This window comes from Phycodurus eques, chromosome 8, assembly GCF_024500275.1.
Source record: "Phycodurus eques isolate BA_2022a chromosome 8, UOR_Pequ_1.1, whole genome shotgun sequence".
Lineage (NCBI taxonomy): Eukaryota > Metazoa > Chordata > Actinopteri > Syngnathiformes > Syngnathidae > Phycodurus > Phycodurus eques.
In genome coordinates, this window is record NC_084532.1 from 28622890 (window position 1) to 28645558 (window position 22669).

Here is a 22669-nt window from a genome sequence, read left to right on the forward strand (position 1 = left end):
GTCTCATATTCGATTCAGTTTTTCATATTCAATTTTGGTGGTGGTTTGACTTACGAGTTGAATTCGTTCCGTGACTAGGCTCCTAGCTCAATTATACTTGTACAGTGTTCCCTTGCTTTATCGCAGTTCGCCTATTGCTAATTCAGTGCATTGCAGATTCCCCCACCCCCGTATTCATATAACACATAATTCACCATATCACGGGATTAAGGATGTGCGCTGTAATTTCTTTGTGGTAAAATAAACGCCTCCTAGCCCAAAACATGAAAACTGTATAAAAAAAAGAAAAAAAGAAAAATTCACTTAAAATTCACAAAAATTCAAACACATATTACAAGGAATAAAATGTACACAGTGTACAGTGCTACTGTGCATTATTGTATGTTTAAGAGTTTAAAAGGTGTTTAAGATTATAGAAAGTGTTTAATAGAGTATGGTCGAGGTACATACAGAGTTAAAATATGTATAAATAATAATATTTTTTAAAAATGTGGTCGATACTTTGCAGATTTCACCTATTGCGGGGTTGGTCCGGAAATCATATTTATTTTCACAATTAAATTACCAAAATTGTTTTTGGTTACTTATTTTTAATACAGAAAAACAGCAAAGTCTAATAAAAAGGAAAGTGAAGAATTCAACAACTCGTATAAAGTGTATTCACTGCGCTTACTACAGCTGCACGATTCTGGCCAAAATAATAATCACGATAATAATTTTTCACCCATCCATTTTTCCGTACCGCTTTGTCGTCACGCGGGATCGCGGGCGTGCTGGAGCCTATCCCGGCTATGTTCGGGCGAGAGGCGGCGTACACCCTGAACTGGTCGCCAGCCAATCGCAGATCATCGCAATTATTTTGATCAATATTGTAATCACGACTATTAGTCGCAATCATTCTTCATGTTAGGGAAAAATCTTGATTTTTTTTGTTGCACTACTTTTTAACAAACTATGCAACAGTTTTCAGTGCACAATGACTCTTTGAATGAGAATGAATGACAGATAATAATCCAAAATAAATGTACCCCCAAAAAATTCTACTTTAGCAAGGGTTACCTGAATAAATATGCTACTACAAAGTGCAATCACGAATTGCAACTTAATGGAAGCAAATACAGTTAATGCGTAAAATGCAATAACATTAGGCTCGAAGCACCGACTTTTCATTTAAAAAATCCCAGTCGTCAATATAGTAACTTGTCAATTATCGTCTCCGTTATTCTGCTTGACCATTGGTCAGTCGTGCACGGTCGCAAACTGCAAACAAGTCGACAGTTGTGATTTCCCTCTCTATCGTCAACGTGCCGAGAGGTGCCGACGTCAAAATAAAAGCGTATTCATGAAGCCTTAACCATGCGTTCGCCCCCTGGTGGCTGGCGGACTAGGTTGCGGGCACTTACTGCAAATGAAGCACTTTTCATATGCAGCGGATCATTTCAATTGTCAGAAAAAAAAATCTAATAAATAAATACATTCTATCGCGGCAGCCAAAAACGTGATCACGATTACAATTCGATTAATCGTGCAACCCTAGTACTTATTATAGTATTCGTGTGCTGGTTTGGCGCCAATACCTTAACTGTTCCCTTTTTTTTAAATCTTTATTTCAGTAGTGTGGCGGCGGATTTGAAGCTGGCTTGAAACAGAAGCATAAAAAATAAATACCTAAAAAAAAAAATTCGACCAATCGACGGCCTGCAACTGGAAATACTCGTAAGTTGGGACATTCTCAAGACATGGTACCTCTGCACTTGGGCGTTTTTGGTGGGGTGGACTGCTTACCACAACAGTGAGCTCGCCCACCACATTGTGGGCCTTGATGACCCAGTTGACCGACTTGACACATTTGAGCAGCAGGACCACGTCACGATGGAGTGGGCCGTCGTCCTCCAGCGGTCGCAGTTCCACGATCACCTCCACCTGGAACGCACTAGACAACAACACGACGCCAACATCAGATTTTGTCTCCAAACACCTCTTAAGTCCAATATTTCATCCTCTGTACAATTCTAATGTACCATATCTTCTTCACATTAAATGTTCTATGCCATGCTAAGGTATCGTCGTTACATATTTATTGCTGGGTACAATTCTAATGTATCCTATTTAATGTTGTATACACTTCTACACTTCATATTTACACGTTCTAAGGTATTTATGTATTTGTTCTAGATAACGCTGATGTACCATCGTTACCCGTTGAATGTTGACGCTCCATATGATATATTTGATGCTCTATTTCCATGATGCGCGTTCTATTGAAACGTAACCTAGCAAGATATTTAGCGGCCATATCCGCGTCCGGTGTGGCATTACGGCACGGCGGCCGGAGAGCGCGCCGACCTGCTGGAGTTGGGCGCCTGCAGCTCCACCACGTGCACCTCCCGCTCGTGGTGGCCGGCGGAGAGCACGCAGCCCGCGGACGCCTGCCGCTCCACGTAGCCGCCGAGGTAGTTGAGCGACAGGAACCTGTTGTCGATCTTGCACGTGTCGGAGAAGAGAGGATCTGAGAGAACACACGTCGGTTGCTCCGTGTTAACACCGGGTGTGTATTTGTGCGCGCACGTGAGTTGTGTGTATGCGAGTGTTTCCGAGTGTTTGTGTGTCTGTCTCTGTTGAGTGACTTTTGTGAGTTTGTGTGCATGTATGCATACACTACGTCTGTGTTTTTGTGCATGTGCGCATTTATGTTTGCTTGTTTGTGTTCATGAGTGTTTGTGTATGAATCTGTCTTTGTGTGTGTATGTTTTTGTATTTGTTTCTGTGTGTGTGTGTGTGTGTGTGTGAGAGAGAGGGCTTTTTCAGGTGAAAAGGAGCAAGGTTAGCATCTGGTCCAGATTTAAACCCCTCCGCTTTTTCCCCGGGTCGTCATCTGAGCTTTGGTTTGACGTGACACGCTTAACGGCAACAAACCTTGTTGCTGAAGAGAGCGTGAAGAGTTCGACGCGTCCTCATTTGGCCAAATGAACCTTTCGGTAAATCGAAAGGTTGGCGCATCCGCGGACGGCAATGACGGAAATTCAAATCGGTTCAAATTCAAGACGGTTTTCGAAGGACCCCTGGGAATGGCCAAAATGATCCCGAAATAGTCACTTCAAACCAAAATGGCTGACATCCTTATTCTTTTCAGGAATGGCTTCCTGAGACTTTTTTGTGGGTCTTCTCACGATAGACACACCGACCAAATTTCATGTTGCTAAGTGAAACTGGCTTTTGCGAGTTGAATTATCTTTTTTGCCCCTTTTCCTTTGAAGTTCTAGGATAACATCATCTTTGACGGATCCCTGCAACTGGTTGCTTCAAACCAAATGCCTGACCTGCTTTGACCTTTCAGCCACGGCTTCTTTTTGTGTGGCTTTACTCATGATAGACACAGACCAAATTTCATATCGCTAAGTGAACAACACACAGCGTGCCAGGGCCTTCAAAAGGAACTTCTGCATCTCTGCAGGCACGCGTTGAGGAATTCTGGGAATTTCACCTTCTCCGACTTTGATGTAGATATCTTGAGTCATCCTGAGCTCGGAGAAGGAGGTGACGGCCCCGTACATCTTCTGGGCCCAGCTGAGGAGGTGCTCGTTGCCGTGGGGAAGCAGGAGCTCCTTTTGGACCCGGCAGGAGAGCGAGAAGTTTCCCGGCTGGAAGCGAACCTCCGACCCTTCCGGTACCTTAAGGGGGAAAGGAAAACACGGCATATGTTTGGAGTAAATAAAGACTTCATCATGTCAAAATGAATACAGCGGAAGCTTAAAAACAAAGCACTGGGAATACTTTTTGGATGCAATATATACAGGTAAAAAAATCTTCCACAAACAGTCCAAAAAACAGGCAGTGGCCTCAAAAATAACAAGAAGGAACATTTAGTTCGTTCGTCGCTTATTGGAGCCGGGCCTGGCCGCCCGTTTCATTTGCCACAGCGAAACATCGTTCGTTCGTTCGTTCGTTCGTTCAAGCGTCGCTCCTTTCCATCCCACAAATAACCGGCGTCGCATTCCGGGACGGCAACACAGCGGGAGTGAGACGTCTTCGCGGGCGGACATTTAGCCTCTCTTTGAGGAACCTTACGCGCTCCAAAGTCTTTAAATTGTCTTTGATGTTTCATCCAATATCTACGTTAAGGTTCATTCAAGACTCTTCGATTGTCTTCGATGTTTCCGAGACGCGTACGTTCGGTTCATCAAATGCCTTTCGATTTTTGGTTTGCAAAAATATGTACGTACGTCTCTCAAACTGTCTTTGATGCTTACAAATATTGTCGGGCCATCAAAGAATTTCGCTGTCTTGGATGTTTACAAAAGATGTACATTTTCTCTTGAGGTTTAAGTTCGCCAAAGACTCTTAAGCTGTCTTTGCTTGGTTCGTCAAGGACTTAAGTCGGGTTTTTGACGTTTACAAATTATAGATTCGTCCAAAGTCTTATAAGAAAATAAGTAGATTGTTTAAAAGTAAGCGTCCATTTGGTTTGAGACTCTTAATTTGGCTTTGATTTTAAAAAACAACAACAAAAAAACTAAAAGAAAGATTTAAAAACAAAGACAGACAATGAAAGGGATTAAAAGGTAAAGAAAAAAAAGAAAAAAGCACTAAAAAGAAACTAAAGACTCAGAGAAATGATCCTGGAAGTTTGCAAATACCTAGGTTCGATTTTTGACTCGTAACAAAATATGTACATTTGTACGATGTTTACAACGCTATTTGAACCATCCATGTAAGACTAATATGTTCACTGAAGATTGTAAATTGTCCGTGACGTCGATCTAAATCGTCTTTGACGTTCGCAAAATATGTACATTAAGGTGTACAAGGATTCTTGTCTTGCAATGATAAGCATCACATCAGGTTTTCTGCAAATTCTAAATGTGCATCTGGAGTGTCTGCGCGAAGCCACGCGAAGTTTATCAGTTAGTTTGCGGGAATAAGGCCGTAATTAGTTGGAATTAAAGTGTGCGTGTGTGTGTGTGGGGGGGAAGGGGGGTGGGGGGGGAGGGGGGGTTTGGTCAGCCCGAACGCCAAATGAGCCGCAGGCGTTCCGACCTCAGGAATTTGCTGCGGCGAAGCCAAGGAAGCACTTGAACACATTGCCTCACTCTCTCGCTCTTGCCCAATGCTCGTCAGGCCGACGGACCCGAAATACTGGGAAGCGCGGCGGTGAACTTCCAGTTCGTTCCGCTCACGTGAGACACTTAAATGTACTATGCTGTGCTATACAGCGGTTGTGTTTATATACGCAATGATGAATCAAATTAACGATGAAAAAAATGGAAGCATGGTGACAAAGGCGGTCACTACTCCCGTCTCACAGCAAGCAAGTTCTGGGTTTGAATCTTGGGCTTGGACCAATATAACATGCTGTACATCACAGTGTTTGCACAACATAACTTTTTGGAAACATCGGAGACAAATTTGAAGGTTGACGATACCAGATTTGTGCGTTTTTTGTGTGTGTGTGTGTGTTTTTTTTTTAATGAACATCAAAGAGAATTTGGGGTCTTTGATGAACCTACCCTTCCTATTTTTGTAAACATCAAAGGCAATTTTGAGTCTTAAGATGATGTACCACATAAGTTTGTAAACACGAGAGACAATTTAGAGCGTTGGATGCACCTAAGGCACGTATTTTGGCAACATCAAAAGTAGAGGTGCAACCGTTAATCGATTCGTCGACAACGAACCGATTATCAAGTGAATCTATTTCACTTGATAATCGGTTATATATAACCTACAATGGTCAAAATCCTCAGAATTTCAGCCTCTCGGCAACAAATATTATTCATTATATTTATTATAATAAATCAGACTGATGAGCTCTGTGTTTCATCAAGATAGGACATTTGCATCCGATTAATCAAAAAAAAAAGATTATTAAAATAATCGTTACTTGCAGCCCTACATCAAAGACAATTTGGAGAAGGCAAAGAATCCAACGCACATTTTATGTAAACATCAATGACAGGCTTTTCGATGAACCGAATTCACGTTTGTAAACATCAAAGACAGTTCAGATTTCCCAATCAACGTCAGATACAATGTACACATTTTGATAAACTTACCCTACGTATTTTTGTAAGCGTGGGACGCAATTTAGTGCTTGATGCAAGTACGATACGTGTCTTAGTAACATCAAAGGAAGTCTACGTCTTCGGTGAACCGAACATACATTTTTGCGTGCGTCAAAGACAACTTAAGAAGAAGGTGAAGCTTTGTCATCCAAATACACATTACTTTAGGTTCATCACTAAGACTAAATTGTTGATGGTGTCTCGGATGAAAACTAAATACGCGAGTTGGATTGAAGAATCCAAATTGTCTCAAATGGTTAAAATTATCCACGTAAACTACCCCCCCAAAAAAAGGATGTTTGGCAAGTAAAAGTGTAAAAGTGAGATACTACGCAATCGCCGCTAAACGCTAACACGCTAATTGAAACCTACTGCAGACAGAAAAGAAAGCCATGTGTTCCAGTCCTAACTAACGCTGTCTCCAATAAAAACCCAAACATGTCTGTGTTGCATTGTTTCCATCATTACAGCAACGACGGCGATGACTCCAGGAGCCGGAGCAAACCAAACGTCTTGGCGGACAAACAATGGGCAGCGCGAGCCAGCAGTGAAGAAAAAAAAAATAAAAAATGTCAAGAGTTTATTCCATCAAGACGAGGAAAAAACTCTCAACCTCCCCACCCCCTAAACGCAACAAGACTTGGCCGCAAACGTCAACAAGGCCGGCGCGTCCCCGGAGAGAAACAATCTGGCCTCGTGTCAGCGCTCGCTGATTGACGGCCTGTGCCGGCGAGGATGCGTTTTACAACAAAAGCCTCACTTCGGCCTGTATTTCAGGAAGTGCAAAACGCCGAGCGAGCCGGCCAAGAGCAACAGCGTCGGCCTGTGAAGCGTTTCCAATGGCGGCCGCCGGGCTGGACGAGGAACGGCGGCGACTCGTGGACATCCAGGAAAAAAAATCCCGCTCCAAAAAGTGTCTCATTTGCTGAGCGTGTTGCTCCGTGCGCTCACCGTCGAAACTTCCTCAGCTAACCCCAAGGGGCTCTGTACTCAGAAAATGGAGGAGTTTGCCATGTCGCCAACATTCTGGTATGGTGAAAGCGCACCTATTCGCGATTCGTGATTCACACATTTGCATTTCATTTTTTTCTTTCATTACTAGCTCGACGCAGCAAATGTTCGGAAACTCTATGAAAGGGCCTATACTGAGAGACCTTTCAAATATTCTGATGCCTTCATTAGCTACATGATGATAGAAAAAGAAAAAAAAAACGGGCTGAGCAATATGGCTATAAAATCAAATCTCATTTCTTCCTACAAAAATCACATTTCCGATTTCTGGTTTTACAAAATTGTTATTTACACTGGCGGTACATGGGCTCCCTCTAGTGGTATGTGAAGAATCCCTGTCTTAAATGTTCAAAGTCTACACATAATGTTAGTGGCTTTTTAAAAAAAAATGTTTTACTCCAGCGTAGTACATTTGTTAAGTGCAGTTCAGTTGTATTTAACTTTACATTACAACACAGTTGCATTTCATCTTTTGTTTTCAACCCTATTTATTCGGGTAAAATTTGTATTTCACGAATGGGCAATATATTCGAATCCGTGCAAAAAGTTTGGGAGTCACTGCACTAGAGCACATGAGCAGCAAGCTGTCGGATGGCGTGCACCTTTAAATGGTGTTGCGTAATTAGATGTTTTCACATTTCCCCCCGCAGACGCCATTAAACGGTTAAATAATGAAATAGGCTGCACTTGAGTGGGATTCTTTAAGGACGTGTCACACCCACGAGAAGCCAACAAGAGCCTGAAGCTTTTTTTTTTTTTTTTTTTTTCCTCCACTACCAAACATTTCATACTGCGTGAGTCACCATCGTTAGCAACTCATTATCATTTAAAACCATTGAAATAAACATCTCAGGGATCGCAGCAGAGGTGATGGCTAAACGTAAGCTGAAGTAAAAACGAGTCAGAATGACGGCGACGACGCTCAAAACGGCAGGTCGGCCTGTCGTGTGCCTCGTCAGCTGCGTTCCGTCTGTCGCGGACGCCGATTCGGCGTTGACGCCTGATGATAGCCGGATGGCTGTTCTTCAGAAAATACACCGACGAGTGTGCGCGTGCGCCTGCGTTCGACACCGGAGAACTGAAGCGCCATCTGAAACTGAACTGAAACCATCTGGGTATTTTTTTTCATGCTCATTTTTCAATTACAAATGTTAAAAAAAAAGAAATCCCCCACTGAGATGAAATTTAGGGTATTTTAAACAAACAAACAAAAACAAAAATGTGAGTGGGATACCATTTATGACATATAAAATATTTTTTTAAATTAGAAATTTTGAATTTTTTTGAATCATACATTTTTAAATGAAAAATGCCGCGACTTCCCGAATCTCCCCACGGACGTCGATCGCCGGTGACCTACAGCTGAGGTCCGGACACGTGACACGAAAAGCATGATCGAGATGGGAAAAGGCGAAGAACAGCAGGACGACAGGCGAAAAACGGCATCCGTGTCCACGAAGCGACAAACGTACATACGACGACATACGTATATCCCCCGTGTACATTTTGGCCACAGGCTTCGTTTTTTTATCCACAGGTACAATATAAATATAGTTGAGTTGTGTTTACTTTTTCCACAGGTATAATCTAAATATAGTTGAGTTGTGTTTACTTTTTCCACAGGTACAATATAAATATAGTTGAGTTGTGTTTACTTTTTCCACAGGTACAATATAAATATAGTTGAGTTGTGTTTAGTTTTTCCACAGGTACAATATAAATATAGTTGAGTTGTGTTTACTTTTTCCACAGGTACAATATAAATATAGTTGAGTTGTGTTTAGTTTTTCCACAGGTACAATATAAATATAGTTGAGTTGTGTTTAGTTTTTCCACAGGTACAATCTAAATATAGTTGAGTTGTGTTTACTTTTTGAAGGTACATTATTTGAATGGCTTAGGGGGAACCAGGAAATGTATGTCCCCACATCAACAGGTACTGCAACAACGCAGTGGTTAGGACAACGTGTTTGTATGTTGGATATAGAACTATTGGTAGTTTCTCGCGCCCGTTTTATTCACCTTGCGGGTTTCAACAGCTCAATTATACATACGTTGGTGTATATTCAGAGAGGGGAGACGGGGAAAGTAGGACTCGGCACAGCCGATGTCATATCGGAGTGACGGACCGCTTTATTGTAATGCTGAATTCCAGCAGTAGGCGCCAAAAACAGCAGATTATACCTTTAAAATGTTGAAAATTATTTACGGTCATTTTGTTTTTTTAAATCCCCTGCTGGGACAAAAAGGTAGTGGTTTTTTTTTGGTTATTTACTTAACTTTAAAAAAAAAAATCCTATGTGGGATACAATTTCTAAAATATTATTATGAAATATTTTTTAAATTTAGGAATTTTGGGATATTTGGTGTACTTTTTAATTAGACTTTTTTATTATTTTTATGTGAATAAAAATGGTTGTATACAAATGTGTTATTAAAAAATAAAAATCTTGTTTAAAATACTTAAATTATAATTTTAGAAAAAAAAAAATCCCCTGCTGGTGCAAAATTGTGTGTGTGTGTGTGTGTGTGTTTTGTTATTTATTAAACATTTTAAATAAAAAATTAAAAATCCCTCAGTGGATACAATTTTGGATGTTTTTTTTTAAAAAAATGTTTTCAAAGATACATAAAATAATGAATTCATAATAAAATATAAAGAACCCCGGCGGCACGGTGGATGATTGGTTAGCACATCTGCCTCACAGTTCTTAGGACCCGGGATCAAATCCGGCCTCGTCTGTGTGAAGTTTGCATGTTGTCTGCGTGGGTTTTCTCCGGGTACTCCGCTTTCCTCCCATTCCAAAAACATGCGTGAGGATAAGCGGACAGAAAATAGCTGGATGGATGGATGGATGGATAAAGAACACATTGTGAAATTTGAGGTGTTTGTCATTTAACACGTTTTTTAATAAAATATGAAAATCAAAGAAATCCCTGGGTGCGTTACTATTGTGGTTATGATGCGCCTTTGCCGGTATAAATGTAGTGGAAGCGACTTACTGAAAATGTTGGGTGCGGTTAATGCTACGCGGTAAGGTTACCTTGCCGCTATTTTCCTATAATGAGGGAAAATCAAGTAGAAAGGTTCGGGATGAAAAGAGTTGTTGAGTCTTGCGCGAAGCTGAACTCACGTGAACGGTGCGCCCGACGCCCGGGGCGAGGCTCTCCGTCTTCACCTTCCACACGAGGGCCTCTGGGGAGTTGAGGATGAGGACCAGAGGTTTCTGGTGGCGCAGCAGAGACTGGATGGGTTTCACGTGCAGCTCCACCTACCGCGCACATGCACAACGGCCTCATTAGCCTTCTGCTTTCGATGAGTTAGTGCTGATTAATTGGTTTTGTTTTGTTTACCAGCGAGTTCACTTCATTGCGGCTTTCATGTTTTTTTTCCTTGGCGGTGTTTTATTGCTCAAAGGCATTTTTTTCACAGTCTGTTTGTGAGCCGGGAAAAACAAAAGGCCGTCCACAAGTGCGGTTTACGTAACTCCTCCTCAATGTGGTGGCCACGCTCTTGCTTTTATCACCGCCTACTACTAAGACTCTTAGACGAGTATTGCTTCTACACTGCTCCTACTCCTACTGTACAATTACCATGACTGCTGGCATTACTTGTCCTGTGCCATACTACTACTTATCTCTACTACTACCGACAATTATTTCTACGACTACCAGTAATACTACCCCTTTTTCGATTTCTATTTCTACTACTGGAACTCCTCCTATTTCTACTTCTACTACCACTATAACTTGTACTCCTACTTCCACAACTACTATTACTAGTACTACTTCTAATACTATTACTTTGACTATGACTACTAGTTCTTCTTCTTCTTCTACTACTCCCACTGCACCTGTCCGCTGCGAGACTGACCTCGGTACCACTGGGTCACCTTGCCAGCGTTAAAAGTTTGAGCATTTGAGCGATGGCCCCTTCTCTGCGGTTCCTCTTTGGTGTTCCCACGCTAATCAGACGAGTCCAATTGGTGCGCGCAAATCACATCAGCGGAGGCCGAAGGACGCTCATTATTCCCCTCCGAAATAATACAAAGCTGCCTGCGGCTCACACTGAACGGAATCACGGAGAGCGAGCGTGAAAGCACTGTTGTGATGCCTTCAAGGACGTTGGGGAATCTGACTCACCACCCGTGCGAGCACACGTCTTTGTTGCGATACGTCAATTCTGCTTCACTCAAGTGTTTCTGGCTTTTCTGGGGGATTTTTTGCCAACACTTACTCCACGCGTTGTCACTTATATATCACATATATCGCAGAGATTGCTTTGGTGATTTTAATATTAAGACCAAAAAAAAAAGTGGATTTGTCTTTGAAGTGTTCATTTTCTCTTTTACTATGGACATTTCTTTGTTTCTAAGACTATTTAAGTGTTTCAATAATAATGGGTAGTTGAGTTTTTTTTTTTTTTTTTTTTACACTTGTACAGAACGATACAAATGTAAAACATTTCGACCTGCAGCCGTCTTATGAAGCATGCTTTATTGTTGTTGTTACTATGAACAGAGTTTAACTTATCTTTCGACTTGTATGACAGTTCAGAATATCAGTCTGTCATGCACTTGTAATTGAATATAATATCCATCCTGCTAACTTCAGTGTATTGAATGTAATACAACACATAATGGGTAACATTTTATTTATTTTTTTCCCGATGACACATAGCCTTATTTTTTCTCATTTCTATGTGTTACCATTAACTGTGCTGAATTTACTTGCACAACAGTTACATCTTATTTTAAACATTGCGAGATGCATCATTAATTGTGAGGGATGCATTATTTCGATTTATTCTTATTTTGTACGGGATTATTTTACCATCCTTACATGGAATAAGACTTTGGTTTTTTGACTTCATATACGTTTTTGAGTCACGTGACCGCAGAAAGTGAGGCAATTAAAGCCTAATTATCAGCACAAAAAGCCCCCGGAATAATCAGCAAAAGTTCCATTGAGGGAACGTAAACATTTTAACTATCTTTAAAGCCGAATGAGACAGGCTCCAAACAAACAAGATAAGAAACTTTATGTTTTGAGTGTGTGTGTATTTTGAAACCTCCTTCCCTCCCTCCCACCCGCTGCGAACGTGGAAAAACCCTCTCATTGGTCCTCGGAGAGCAACAACAAAAGCAAACAACAACCGTCAGATATCATCGGCTGGCTCGCTCGCCAGCCGAGAGGAGATGAAAAGTTTTGGGAGGCGCAGACAGAAAAAAAAACGAGATGTGAATCACCTGAATGACATGAAAAGAAAAAAAAAGAAAAAGGGCTGAGAGGAGCTATTGTGTGTCGCAAGTGGAGCTACAAATGATCGCAGAGCGCCAGGAGGAGGCCCACTTTGTTGCATCAAACACGGATAGCCGGCTGACACGCGCGTCTAAAAAACAAAAAAAAGCACACCAAAAAGTTGGCATAGGGACCCTACATCATCACTGGTCGAACATCGCGGAAAAAAAAGGTGCTAAAAAACAGCAAGTCAAAGTCGTTTGTTCACAAAAAGCTGAGTCACATCGAGGCAACGAAAACAAAAACAGGAAGTCGCAGCATAAAGTGCGACAAGCTGATGAGGGAATCCACATCTTCGAATGTCAATCGCAAACAAATTAAGTGCAGCTTCTTGTGAACAGAGTACTTTGAATTTGTTTACAAACAATTGCGGAATACCATCAGAGAATCCTATCAAGGCCAAAGAAGTAGCAACCTACCAAAATAAAAGGAGTAACTGTGCTTAATGTGGTTTACCCATCCTCCTCCCCAGCTTAGATAAAACATTACCTTTTGATTACAAGTGACAAGCATACGGCAGCTAAGCAACAAGCTAGCCCAAGAAGCTAAGAAGGTCAAATACCACAGATTCACAGATTCAAATGCACGCCACCGCTCACAGAAGATCCAAATCGGAAAAAGTCGTTTGTTCACAAAAAGTTGAGACACAGCCGCGATGACTCCTATCAAGGTAAAGGAGCAAAACCTAAAATAATCACAGTACTTACGTCGCTGAACAATCTTTTTCCCCAAAGTATTGCAACTTCGCATTGGACAAAACACACATTAAACACAGTATCCTTTGTGTGCAAGCATATAGCAGAGTTTATATCTTTGATCAGCAAAAATTAGAATCAAAATGAACCACACCAGTCAGTGATGATCCAATTCAGTCTTTTGTTCACAAAAACAAAAAATGTTAAATACCAGATAAGACTCCTTTGGGACAAAAAACAAACAAACAGGTAGCAACCCAACAATAACAAAAGGTAGTTACATTGCCTAACCTCGAATGCACCAAACCAGTCACACAAGAGTCCTTTGTTCACAAAAAGCCAAAACTCATCATGGCTTAACCGGTTGTAGAAACCTACGAACATAAAATCCCACTGCTTAACATCGCTTAACCTCAAATGCACCAAACCAGTCCCGCCAAATCGAAATCCTTTGTTCACAAAAAGTTCAACTACAACTAATCATGGTCAGCAGCTGGTGAGCATCTGCCATCGCCGCTTTCATGTCATCCAAGTCCCCGCCCACAAAGGCTCCAGTCGCCTGATTGGTTGTAACAGCGTAAATGAGCGAGCGGATTTGAGGGTGCGGCCGGGGTCTCGTCTAGACCGATCGCGTTACTCGAATTGAAATTCCTCACGGTGGGGGGGGGGACGACGACAGCTGTGAGCGGGATCATCAGCTCACTCCAGTGGCACTGAAGCACAATTCGCACCCCTTGCACACAGAGTCCCTCGCATCAAAGCCGTAATACAGGCTGTAGTCGCCTCTTTCACACACATTTCCCACATAATCATGTAAAACACTCAACTTTTTGTTTACAAGTGTCAAGCGTAAGGCAACTAGCGTGAGACTCTAAGATAAAGCTAATCTACATAGTCCCTCTGTCCTTCTTCTTGTCAAATACCACAAAAAGATCTACTACACAGGCCGCAAAAAAATCAGAATCAAAATCATTTGTTCACAAAAAGCCGCTAAATACCGGCAAAGGGACCTATTGAGGCATATGGAGTCACAACCTACCAAAATCATAGTGTATAACATCACTCAATAATTGGGCTGGAAAAGAAATTAAACGTTAATGACAAGCAGTCGAGGCCATGGAGAACGACTTCCGGACGGCTTCGAGGAAATTCTGGTCCACCATCCGGCGTCTCAGGAGGGGGAAGCAGTGCACCAGCAATACTGTGTATAGTGGGGATGGGGCGCTGCTTACCTCGACTCGGGACGTTGTGAGTCGGTGGGGAGAATACTTCGAAGACCTCTCCTCAATTCCACCGACACACCTTCCCGCGAGGAAGCAGAGCCTGGGGTCTCTGACGCGGGCTCTCCTATCTCCGGGGTTGAGATCACCGAGGTGGTTAAAAAGCTTCTCGGTGGCAAGGACTCCCCGGGGGTGGATGAGATTCGCCTGGAGTTCCGAAAGGCTCTGGATGTTATGGGGCTGTCCTGGTTGATACGCCTCTGCAACATCGCGTGGACATCAGGGACAGTGCCTCTGGATTGGCAGACTGGGGTGGTGGTCCCGCTTTTTGAGACAGGGCAACGAGGGTGTGTTCCAACTGTGAGGGTCGGACTCCGCCAAGGCTGCCCTTTGTCACCGATTCTGTTCATAACTTTTATGGACAGAATTTCAAGGCGCAGCCGAGGTGTAGAGGGGGTCCGGTTTGGTGGCCTCAGTATTGCAACTCTGCTTTTTGCAGACGATGTTATTCTGTTGGCTTCAACAAGCCGTGATCTCCAACTCTTACTGGAGCGGTTCGCAGCCGAGTGTGAAGCGACTGGGATGAGAACCGGCACCTCCAAATCTGAGACCGTGGTCCTCAGTCGAAAAAGGGTGGCGTGCCCTCTGCAGGTCGGGGATGAGATCCTGCCCCAAGTGGAGGAGTATCGAGTATCTCGGGGTCTTGTTCATGAGTGACGGAAGCTTGGAGCGGGAGACTGGGTGTCCGGGCTCTCCCTTGGAGATAGGTTTAGAAGCTCGATCCTACGTCCCACCGGGAGGAGACCCCGGGGAAAGACCCAGGACACGCTGGAGAGACTACGTCTCCCGGCTGGCCCGGGAACGCCTCGGGATCCCCCCGGAAGAGCTGGATGAAGTGGCTGAGGAGAGGGAAGTCTGGGCTTCCCCGCTAAAGCTACTGCCCCTGCAACCCGACCTCAGATAAGCGGTAGAAAATGGATGGATGGATAATGACAAGCACACAGTATGTCAGATACCGTGAGAAGCTAAATTATGCCAATCTCCATCGTCATCTATGCTTCTTGTTGTCAAACACCACATAAAGATGGACTCCGATGCACCACAGTTTACACACAAGATGCAAAATCATAATTATTTGTTCACAAAAAGCTGCCAAATACCCTCAAGAGACCTATCCAGGCATATGAAGTCACCATCTCTGAAAATCGTACTGCTTAACATCGATTAATGATTAGGCTGAAAAAATAAAACAGCACTCTACCGTTGGTTTACAATTGAAAAACATATCACAGGTAACCAGTTAGCAGCCAGCTAGTACGAGAAGCTAATGTAGCAGTCTAGATCTTCCTTGTCATGCACCACAAACTGATAGACTCAAACGCTCCATGCTAGTCGCACAAAAGCCAAATCAGTCCTGTGTTCACAAAAAGCTTCTCCATATTCCTGATAAGAGTCCTACTGAGGAAAGTGGCAGTCAACCAAAATGAAAGCAGTAATAGTGCCAACAGATGCTTAACTGTACCCTCCCAAAACTAGTAAAACACTCTACCTTTTGTTTACAGATGGACTGGAACGCACCACACAAGATTCAAATGTTTAAGTCATTTGTTTACAAAAGTTGGGTCAATGAGAGGCCCAATGGAATGGGAACAAAAACAGGAGGTGGACCTTATTTAGCTCTGTATCAGATTTCCTGACTCCACTTGCAATAAAAGTGTCACTCGTGTGATCAGTTTGTAACCTTGTTTTGTTCACAAAAACAGACATTTCACGACTTATTGTGGTGGCGGCGTACATCACGTAGACTGTTAACGGCCTGCGGGAAAAGGGAGTTTGCCGCTTTCGGCGACTCTAATTGAGTTCCCGATGATTGAGGGGGAGAGAAAAAAAATCCAAACATCTATTAATTATAGTCACCAGAGGACTAACGAAGGGAGGCGGAAAAAATAAAAGGGCGGGAGAAACGTCAAGCGGCTTTTGAGTAGATGCCACATCAAAATGTTTATAATTGCCTATATTAATAGTTTAAACCCTAAATATACTTCAAACTATAATCCCCCAAAAAAACCTTTGAAGTCACACTAAAGTCATTTTCGTGTTTTGTTTCTAAATACATTCAATATGTTTGAAGGTAAATGCTGAAAACCTGCAAAGACTGACAACAATTTAGTACTGAGTTGTTGAAATACAGCTTAAAATTCCTTTTCACCATCTGAGCTGGCCGTTTTTTTTTTTTCGGGAGGGGGGGTTAAAAGGGGTCGTGTTGACGTCACCAGCGGACAGCACGAGTCGGCCCTCCTCCACCATATAACTAACCAGCGCCATCTATGGCTATTCGCCAGAATTGCGAATTACTTGGTAATAATACCTTGGCCCATTTCTATCATCACTGCGATGGGCATTTTAGCCATCAAGCTATATCTACAACCCGAAAAATGCAATTTCCCTGAAGTGTTTCCTGTATATGGGCTAGTGTCTCTGTTGCGGAGACCCACGCAGCGAGCAGACGGCGAATTGGATGGCTCCGCTACGAAGTAGCCTGCTACTCGCGGCTAAGCCAGTACTTATTAGTCGTGAGTGAGCTCGTGGACCGGCGTCGGGTCCTTCCAATACTCCACATACTCCATGCGCCACGTGCAGATCCACACAACAGGGAACCTTAAGGGAAAGTTAACTGTTTATTCCGTTCGCTAGCTCGCGAGCTATGGCAATCGCTGAGTTGTTGTGTGTGGTCCCCGACATAACAGACGTGGCGTTGTTCCGCTAATACATTTAGTCGTGATCTATAGAACATTTTGACAGTAGGTGAGTTCGGCGAGGGTTTACTGTATTAAGTCTACTGCAAAAAAAAAAAACCACGGCCAACTACTGATCTTGTCTGTCTGGATCTTAGTTCTTTCCGGGTGGCTGGGGATGCAAGAGGAGGTTGTTATCGCGACTCGGCCCACATTTTTGACGCGCCCGGCCGAGGCCCAAACATGCCGCCTGATGCTAATCAGCACGCTCAGGTGCAAATGCAAACAAACAGCGGCAGGAGAATGTGTCCAATTGTACATGGTGTAGCCACAAGCATCTTCAAATCGCTTTAAAATGCTAATGAAGATTAAAATCAGAGTTCTTTGCTTACAAAAAGCTACAAAACGCCACAGCAATGGAACAAAAACTGGACTAGCAACCTACCTGAAACAAAGCAGAACTAGAACCAAGACTGATGCTCACAGCAGTGATAAAATAGCCACATTAAATTACTTTGGATCACAAAAAGCTATTTGTTGAGAGCCCTACCAAGCCACAGCAATCAAACAAAAACAGGTAGTAACAACCACCAAAAGAAAATTGGTAACAATGCTTAACACGACTGGTCACAACTGTCACCGAACATCCAAATAAACATCCTTTTCTTTACAAAAAGCGCCTGGTTGAGTCCTTTCAAGCCATGGAGCAAAACCAAATAGCATTCTCCCAAAATAAAAGAGGTAACAGTGCTACAAAATGGATTAACACAAGCAACACTGATGCTCACAACAGTCACCAAATAGTCAAATCGAAGTCAAGGGACTGTTTGTTCACAAAAAGCTGCTCAATACTCCCGTCCGAAAGGCTTATCAAGCCAACAAAAAAAGGAAGGAAGTCGAGACTTGCCCTGGCTTAATTGAAGCAACACTGATGCTCACCTGCTCAATACAAAAAGCTGCTCAATATCACCATTTGCGAGTCCAATCAGGCCACCTGTACAGAAAGGTAGGCAGGAAGTAGCAACCTCCCAAAATAAAAGCAGTTCCAGTGCAAAACACTTGCTTTTACAGAAGCAACTCGGACGTCCAATCACCAAATCAAAGTCCCTTTGTTCACAAAAGGCTACTGGGTGAGAGGCCTATCAAGCCACTGGAATGGAATAAAAAGTGGAATTAGCAGCCTATCAAAACAAAAGCTTATCAGACTCAACACAGATATACACACCATTCATCAAAATCCAAATTAAGTTGCTTTTGTTTACAAAAAGTTGCTCAACTGGCCATCATCTTTAACCAACATGACACTCAAACCCTCTGGACAAACGTATTCGGACACCGCCAAAGTGTTTTTCTTAGGCGCAATTTGCCGAAGATTCAGTGGAATTGAGATGCTTTTCGAGCTTTTCAGTTCAACGGTAATTGGAGGAAACGGCTGACGTCCGTTTTTGACCCAGCGGTGACCAGTCGGTGGCTTTAGCGGTCCTTCCAAATCTGGCGCGCTCTCTCCTCAGACGCGGCCAAAACCAGCTTCTGTTACTTTGATCGCAGACAAATGTGAATAACACTCGGTGGGTAGAGATTTTATTCCAGCCAGTCATTGCTGCAGAGTCTATAAAAGAGTCCAAAATAGTCTGAAAACAAAAGGAGACTTAGCAGTAGCGTTGCACAACTGTCTGGTCAACCCCTCAATCGCACAGAATGCATAAAAACTACAAAAAGGAATGTTTTTATTCATGAATGTGGTCAATCAAGTCTTCACATGTAACTTTTGGAACGCAAATAATGTTGGTTGAAATTTTTGGGGGTAACTTAAAAGACGCAGCAGTCGTGCAAGTTATGGTCCGTGCAATTGACCCCCAATCGGGTGTCACAAAAATAGTCCTCTGATACTCATACTTCAAGAGTCTATCAAGACTGGCTCAAATGCTAACATGCTACAAGTTAGTAGCACATAACTAGATGATGTAGTTAGTGGCGGTTGTGAGCAGGTCAGAGCGCGGTTAGCGGCCGTCACCCCACGTTGAACGCTGAGCAAATTTCCAGCACGAGGCCGGTGTTGTTCTTGGGCCAGCGGTAAATCCAACAGCTGGGGAGTCGCCTCTCACCTAACGAGCGGCGCTGGGCCAGCTGCCAGTCACGTGCGTTTGGGTCGGGTCCAGCTGCGCGTTTTGAAACGTGAAATTGACGCCCGTCGCGGGAAACCATCGACGGCCGCACACGTCGCAGCTGAAGTTTGCGTGTGTGGCGTGTGTTTGAAAGTTCCCATCTGCAATCTGTCGCGCGCCCTGCGGTTTTTAGTGTTCCGGGGGCCCGGATGAGGTTTTCTTTTTGGCGACCCGGGTCAGGCCTTTCCCTCTGCCGCAAGCACCTCCAAGACTCCCCAAAGCCGTCGCCAGACACCGCTTCCTCGTGCGAACGGACGCAATTAAGGAGGCAAGGCGACTGCTGACTGGAGGATAAGGCCAGGCGCACACCGATTGAACGCCACTCAACTACTGGGTGCCCCCAAAAATGCACTGTGCTCACTCTTTTCTCTTTTTTGTTGTGTTTGTGGTTGCAAAAAAAACCAACTATAGCGTTCCCGTGACTCACGAGTTAAATGAATTTCCTAACCAAGCTTGTAACTTCATTTACTTCCGATCCGCCATTATTCGCTGAAAAACTATGTCAGTGATGTCACGTCAGTTTGTGCTAGCTTGTTGTTAAGGCTAGTATGCTAGCTAATACTACTGGTGACCCTCATGTGAAGGTGGTTTGTTTGTGTTACATAATTCAATTGCTGAATCGTCGTTTATGTACCATCAGGTCTTGATTGTGTACGTTCTAGATGTATGGTGTTGATGCTTTATGATCCTCCCTGGTTTAAGTGCTTTTTCACCATCTTGTGACATCGTACGCAATTGCAAAGCCCTTTTAGAGACTTTTTGCTAATCGCGGCATGGTTCTGTCACTATAAATGATAAAATGAGTCAATTAAATGCAAATGTATTGAACTTAAACGTTAAATCCAACTGAACCCTACCCCCCCCCCCCCCACCCCCCCTCCCATTCCACTATTTGATGATCACTGAACTAAACTAAACATTGAGAGTTTGAATTCAATGTTGGAATGTAACTTTTCCAAAAGTCTCACTTCAACATGTGATGGACGCTTGATTCTGGGTTTGCTATCCCATGTCGAAATCATCGTACAGATTTTTGAGGGAGATCGGAGGAGCATTTCCAATAATTGTTCTCCTCTTGTGGGAATGCTGGATCCCGAGGTCTTCCAGAATGTTGCTTATGTACAACTTGAACAGTTCCATCTGCTTCAAACTGACCTCTGAAGGGAGCACTGGTGATGAGGTTGCAGCGACTCGTGTGAAGGGTCAGCCGACTATCATTTCTTGGTGATTTCCCAGTTCTGTCTAGTTTTAGCCATCGCTTGGTGTGAGGCTGTGAGCTCAAGTTGTGCCAAAAGAAACAAGAGGGGAGAAGCCCAATTACAGTTCTTAATTCCGCCAAAATCCGACACCTCTCAGGGACACCGAATTAAGAAGGCGCCCGGCAAAATTTGCAACATTCCTGCTTGAGTCCATTCCCTTCTCTAATCGCTTCACTCGCCAGTCATGGCTCATGTTTCACATAATAAGACCAGCAAGTCATTAGTCTTAACACAGCACTTGAATGGTAGACAGGATGGTTTGCCTTGAGGACCCCACACAAGCCAGTGATTCAACCATCTGTTAGTCTTTTGTTAGCGTTTTGTTGAAAACAAAGAAAAAACAGTTGGATAACATGTAGCAAGACAGCAACCTAAGGGCAGAAAGGATCTACAATCGCGCCTGACAGTTGGGTAGCATTTCGAAAGAGTTGCTCAAATGCTAACATTTGGTACTGTATACTAACAAAAAGCAAAGATATGAACTGCAATGTCAGCTTCTACCGGTAGCTGCTAACTAGCTAGCCACCGACTGGCTGATTACTACAGATCTTAAATCACGCTTATAGTTAGATAGCATTTTGAGCGAGAGTTGATCAAATGCTGACATACGAACATTTGGTGCACTGATATAAAGCAAAGAGTGATGTTAGCTTCCACTGCTAGCTGCTAATTAGCTAGCCGCCGACGGGCAGATTGCTAAGGATCTTAACCCATGCCTGTAGTCGGGTAGAATTTGAATCACGAGCTGGTCAAATGCTGACATGCTAACAGTTGGTAAGCTATCATCTAGTCAGAGATCACCCTACCTTTTGCTATTTCAAACATGATAAAAAGCTAACATGCTAACAGTTTGTATGCTATGTTAAAGCAACACAGCAACCTGAACTTCTGGTCAACCTTGGAAGTACAAAATGGGAGGATGCTTTGATCTTAGCATGTTAGCATTGTATGTTGACATTGCCTGGCTTGTGATAAAAAATGAAAAGCCAAACAACAGTTTCATAGCGAAAAAGCGTCAGACAACCCAACACAACCCGACAAACACGCATTACGAAGGTTACCTCTGCGGGGGCGTTGCCGGGCCTCGGGGCGGGCGCGGCGCCTCGCAGATTGATCACGTGGACTTCCTGGGGGAGGGCGCTCGTGCCCCGGCTGGCGCAGCCCGACAGGGCCGTGAAACTCTTGCTCATGGCCTGCACGGGGTGGCCCGCGCCCACCGGCAACAACTCGCACGGGCTGCGAAACAACGGGCCTGCGAGAGAGGGCGAAAAAGAAGAATGAAGTTTGCAGCGGGCGGCGGCAAATAGGGTTGTCAAGTGGAACAAAAATTAGAAGCCAGGCATATTTTCTCCTCCAAACAATGTAGCGTCACCCAGTCTGACCATTTAAAGAGTGTTTCACATGCAATAAACACACACATTGCCGCTTACGCTCTCCAACCGCTTCATTTCTTAATTTGGTCATATTTTCCCTCGAGACGAGCCAGGCGTCATGCTCTCATCATCGCACCTGAGATTTGACCAGCACCTGTTGCCTCGGAGACCTGGCAAGAAAACCACGGGACCAGTTTACGCCGCCGAGAAGAAAAAGCCAATAAAAAGGTGCTGAATTGAACTCAAGACTGCTCGAATCAAGTGCGAGTCAAGAAGAATGAAATGGATGTAGGTGTTCGAAGGCTACAGGAACTAAAAGAAACCAAAAAAAAAATATTATTAATAACCAACAAAAAGAAAGAAAACAAGAAATCACAAATGAGGAAAATAACAAAAGAGGACCAAGAAGGAAGAAAAATAAAAACAATTCAAAAAAGCGAAAACAATAAAAATAAAAATTCCAATAAGAAAGTGATGAATGAAATGAAAGTTAAAAACAAACAGGAAAATTAACAAGAAAAAGAATAATGAAACAAATAAGAGAAAAAACAAGGGGAAAAGAAAAACAATTGCTCGAAAAGAAAAAGAAAAAAACTGAAAGTATAAATGAAAAATAAATAAATGAGAAAAAGAAAAGGAAAATGAAAAGTGAAAAGTGAAATGCAATGAAGAAAAGTAATAAAACTACAAAGCAAAAAGTAAAAGTACAAGACAAATGAAAAAAATAAAAAATCAGGCGAAAAAAGAAAAAGAAAAACAAAAAATAAAGAGAAAATGATTACAATAAAAAAATGAAAAGAAAAAAAAGAATGAATTCAAATATCAAACCAAAACTAAAAGGACAAATC

General features: G+C 43.0%; 1 protein-coding gene across 3 annotated transcripts in view; it reads right to left on the reverse strand.

Moving 5' to 3' along the window:
- Positions 1-22669, reverse strand: part of tgfbr3 (transforming growth factor, beta receptor III) — a 59000-nt gene that overhangs the window by 15071 nt on the left and 21260 nt on the right. The window contains exons 3-7 of one of the 3 annotated variants that reach the window (XM_061683534.1): positions 21510-21700; positions 10208-10345; positions 3485-3671; positions 2347-2509; positions 1786-1933 (exon numbers count right to left, since the gene is read on the reverse strand). In XM_061683534.1, coding sequence (XP_061539518.1) covers positions 1786-1933; positions 2347-2509; positions 3485-3671; positions 10208-10345; positions 21510-21700 — 827 coding nt within the window. The remainder of the gene's footprint in view (positions 1-1785; positions 1934-2346; positions 2510-3484; positions 3672-10207; positions 10346-21509; positions 21701-22669) is intronic. The other 2 variants (XM_061683535.1, XM_061683537.1) reach the window with 2 other exon arrangements.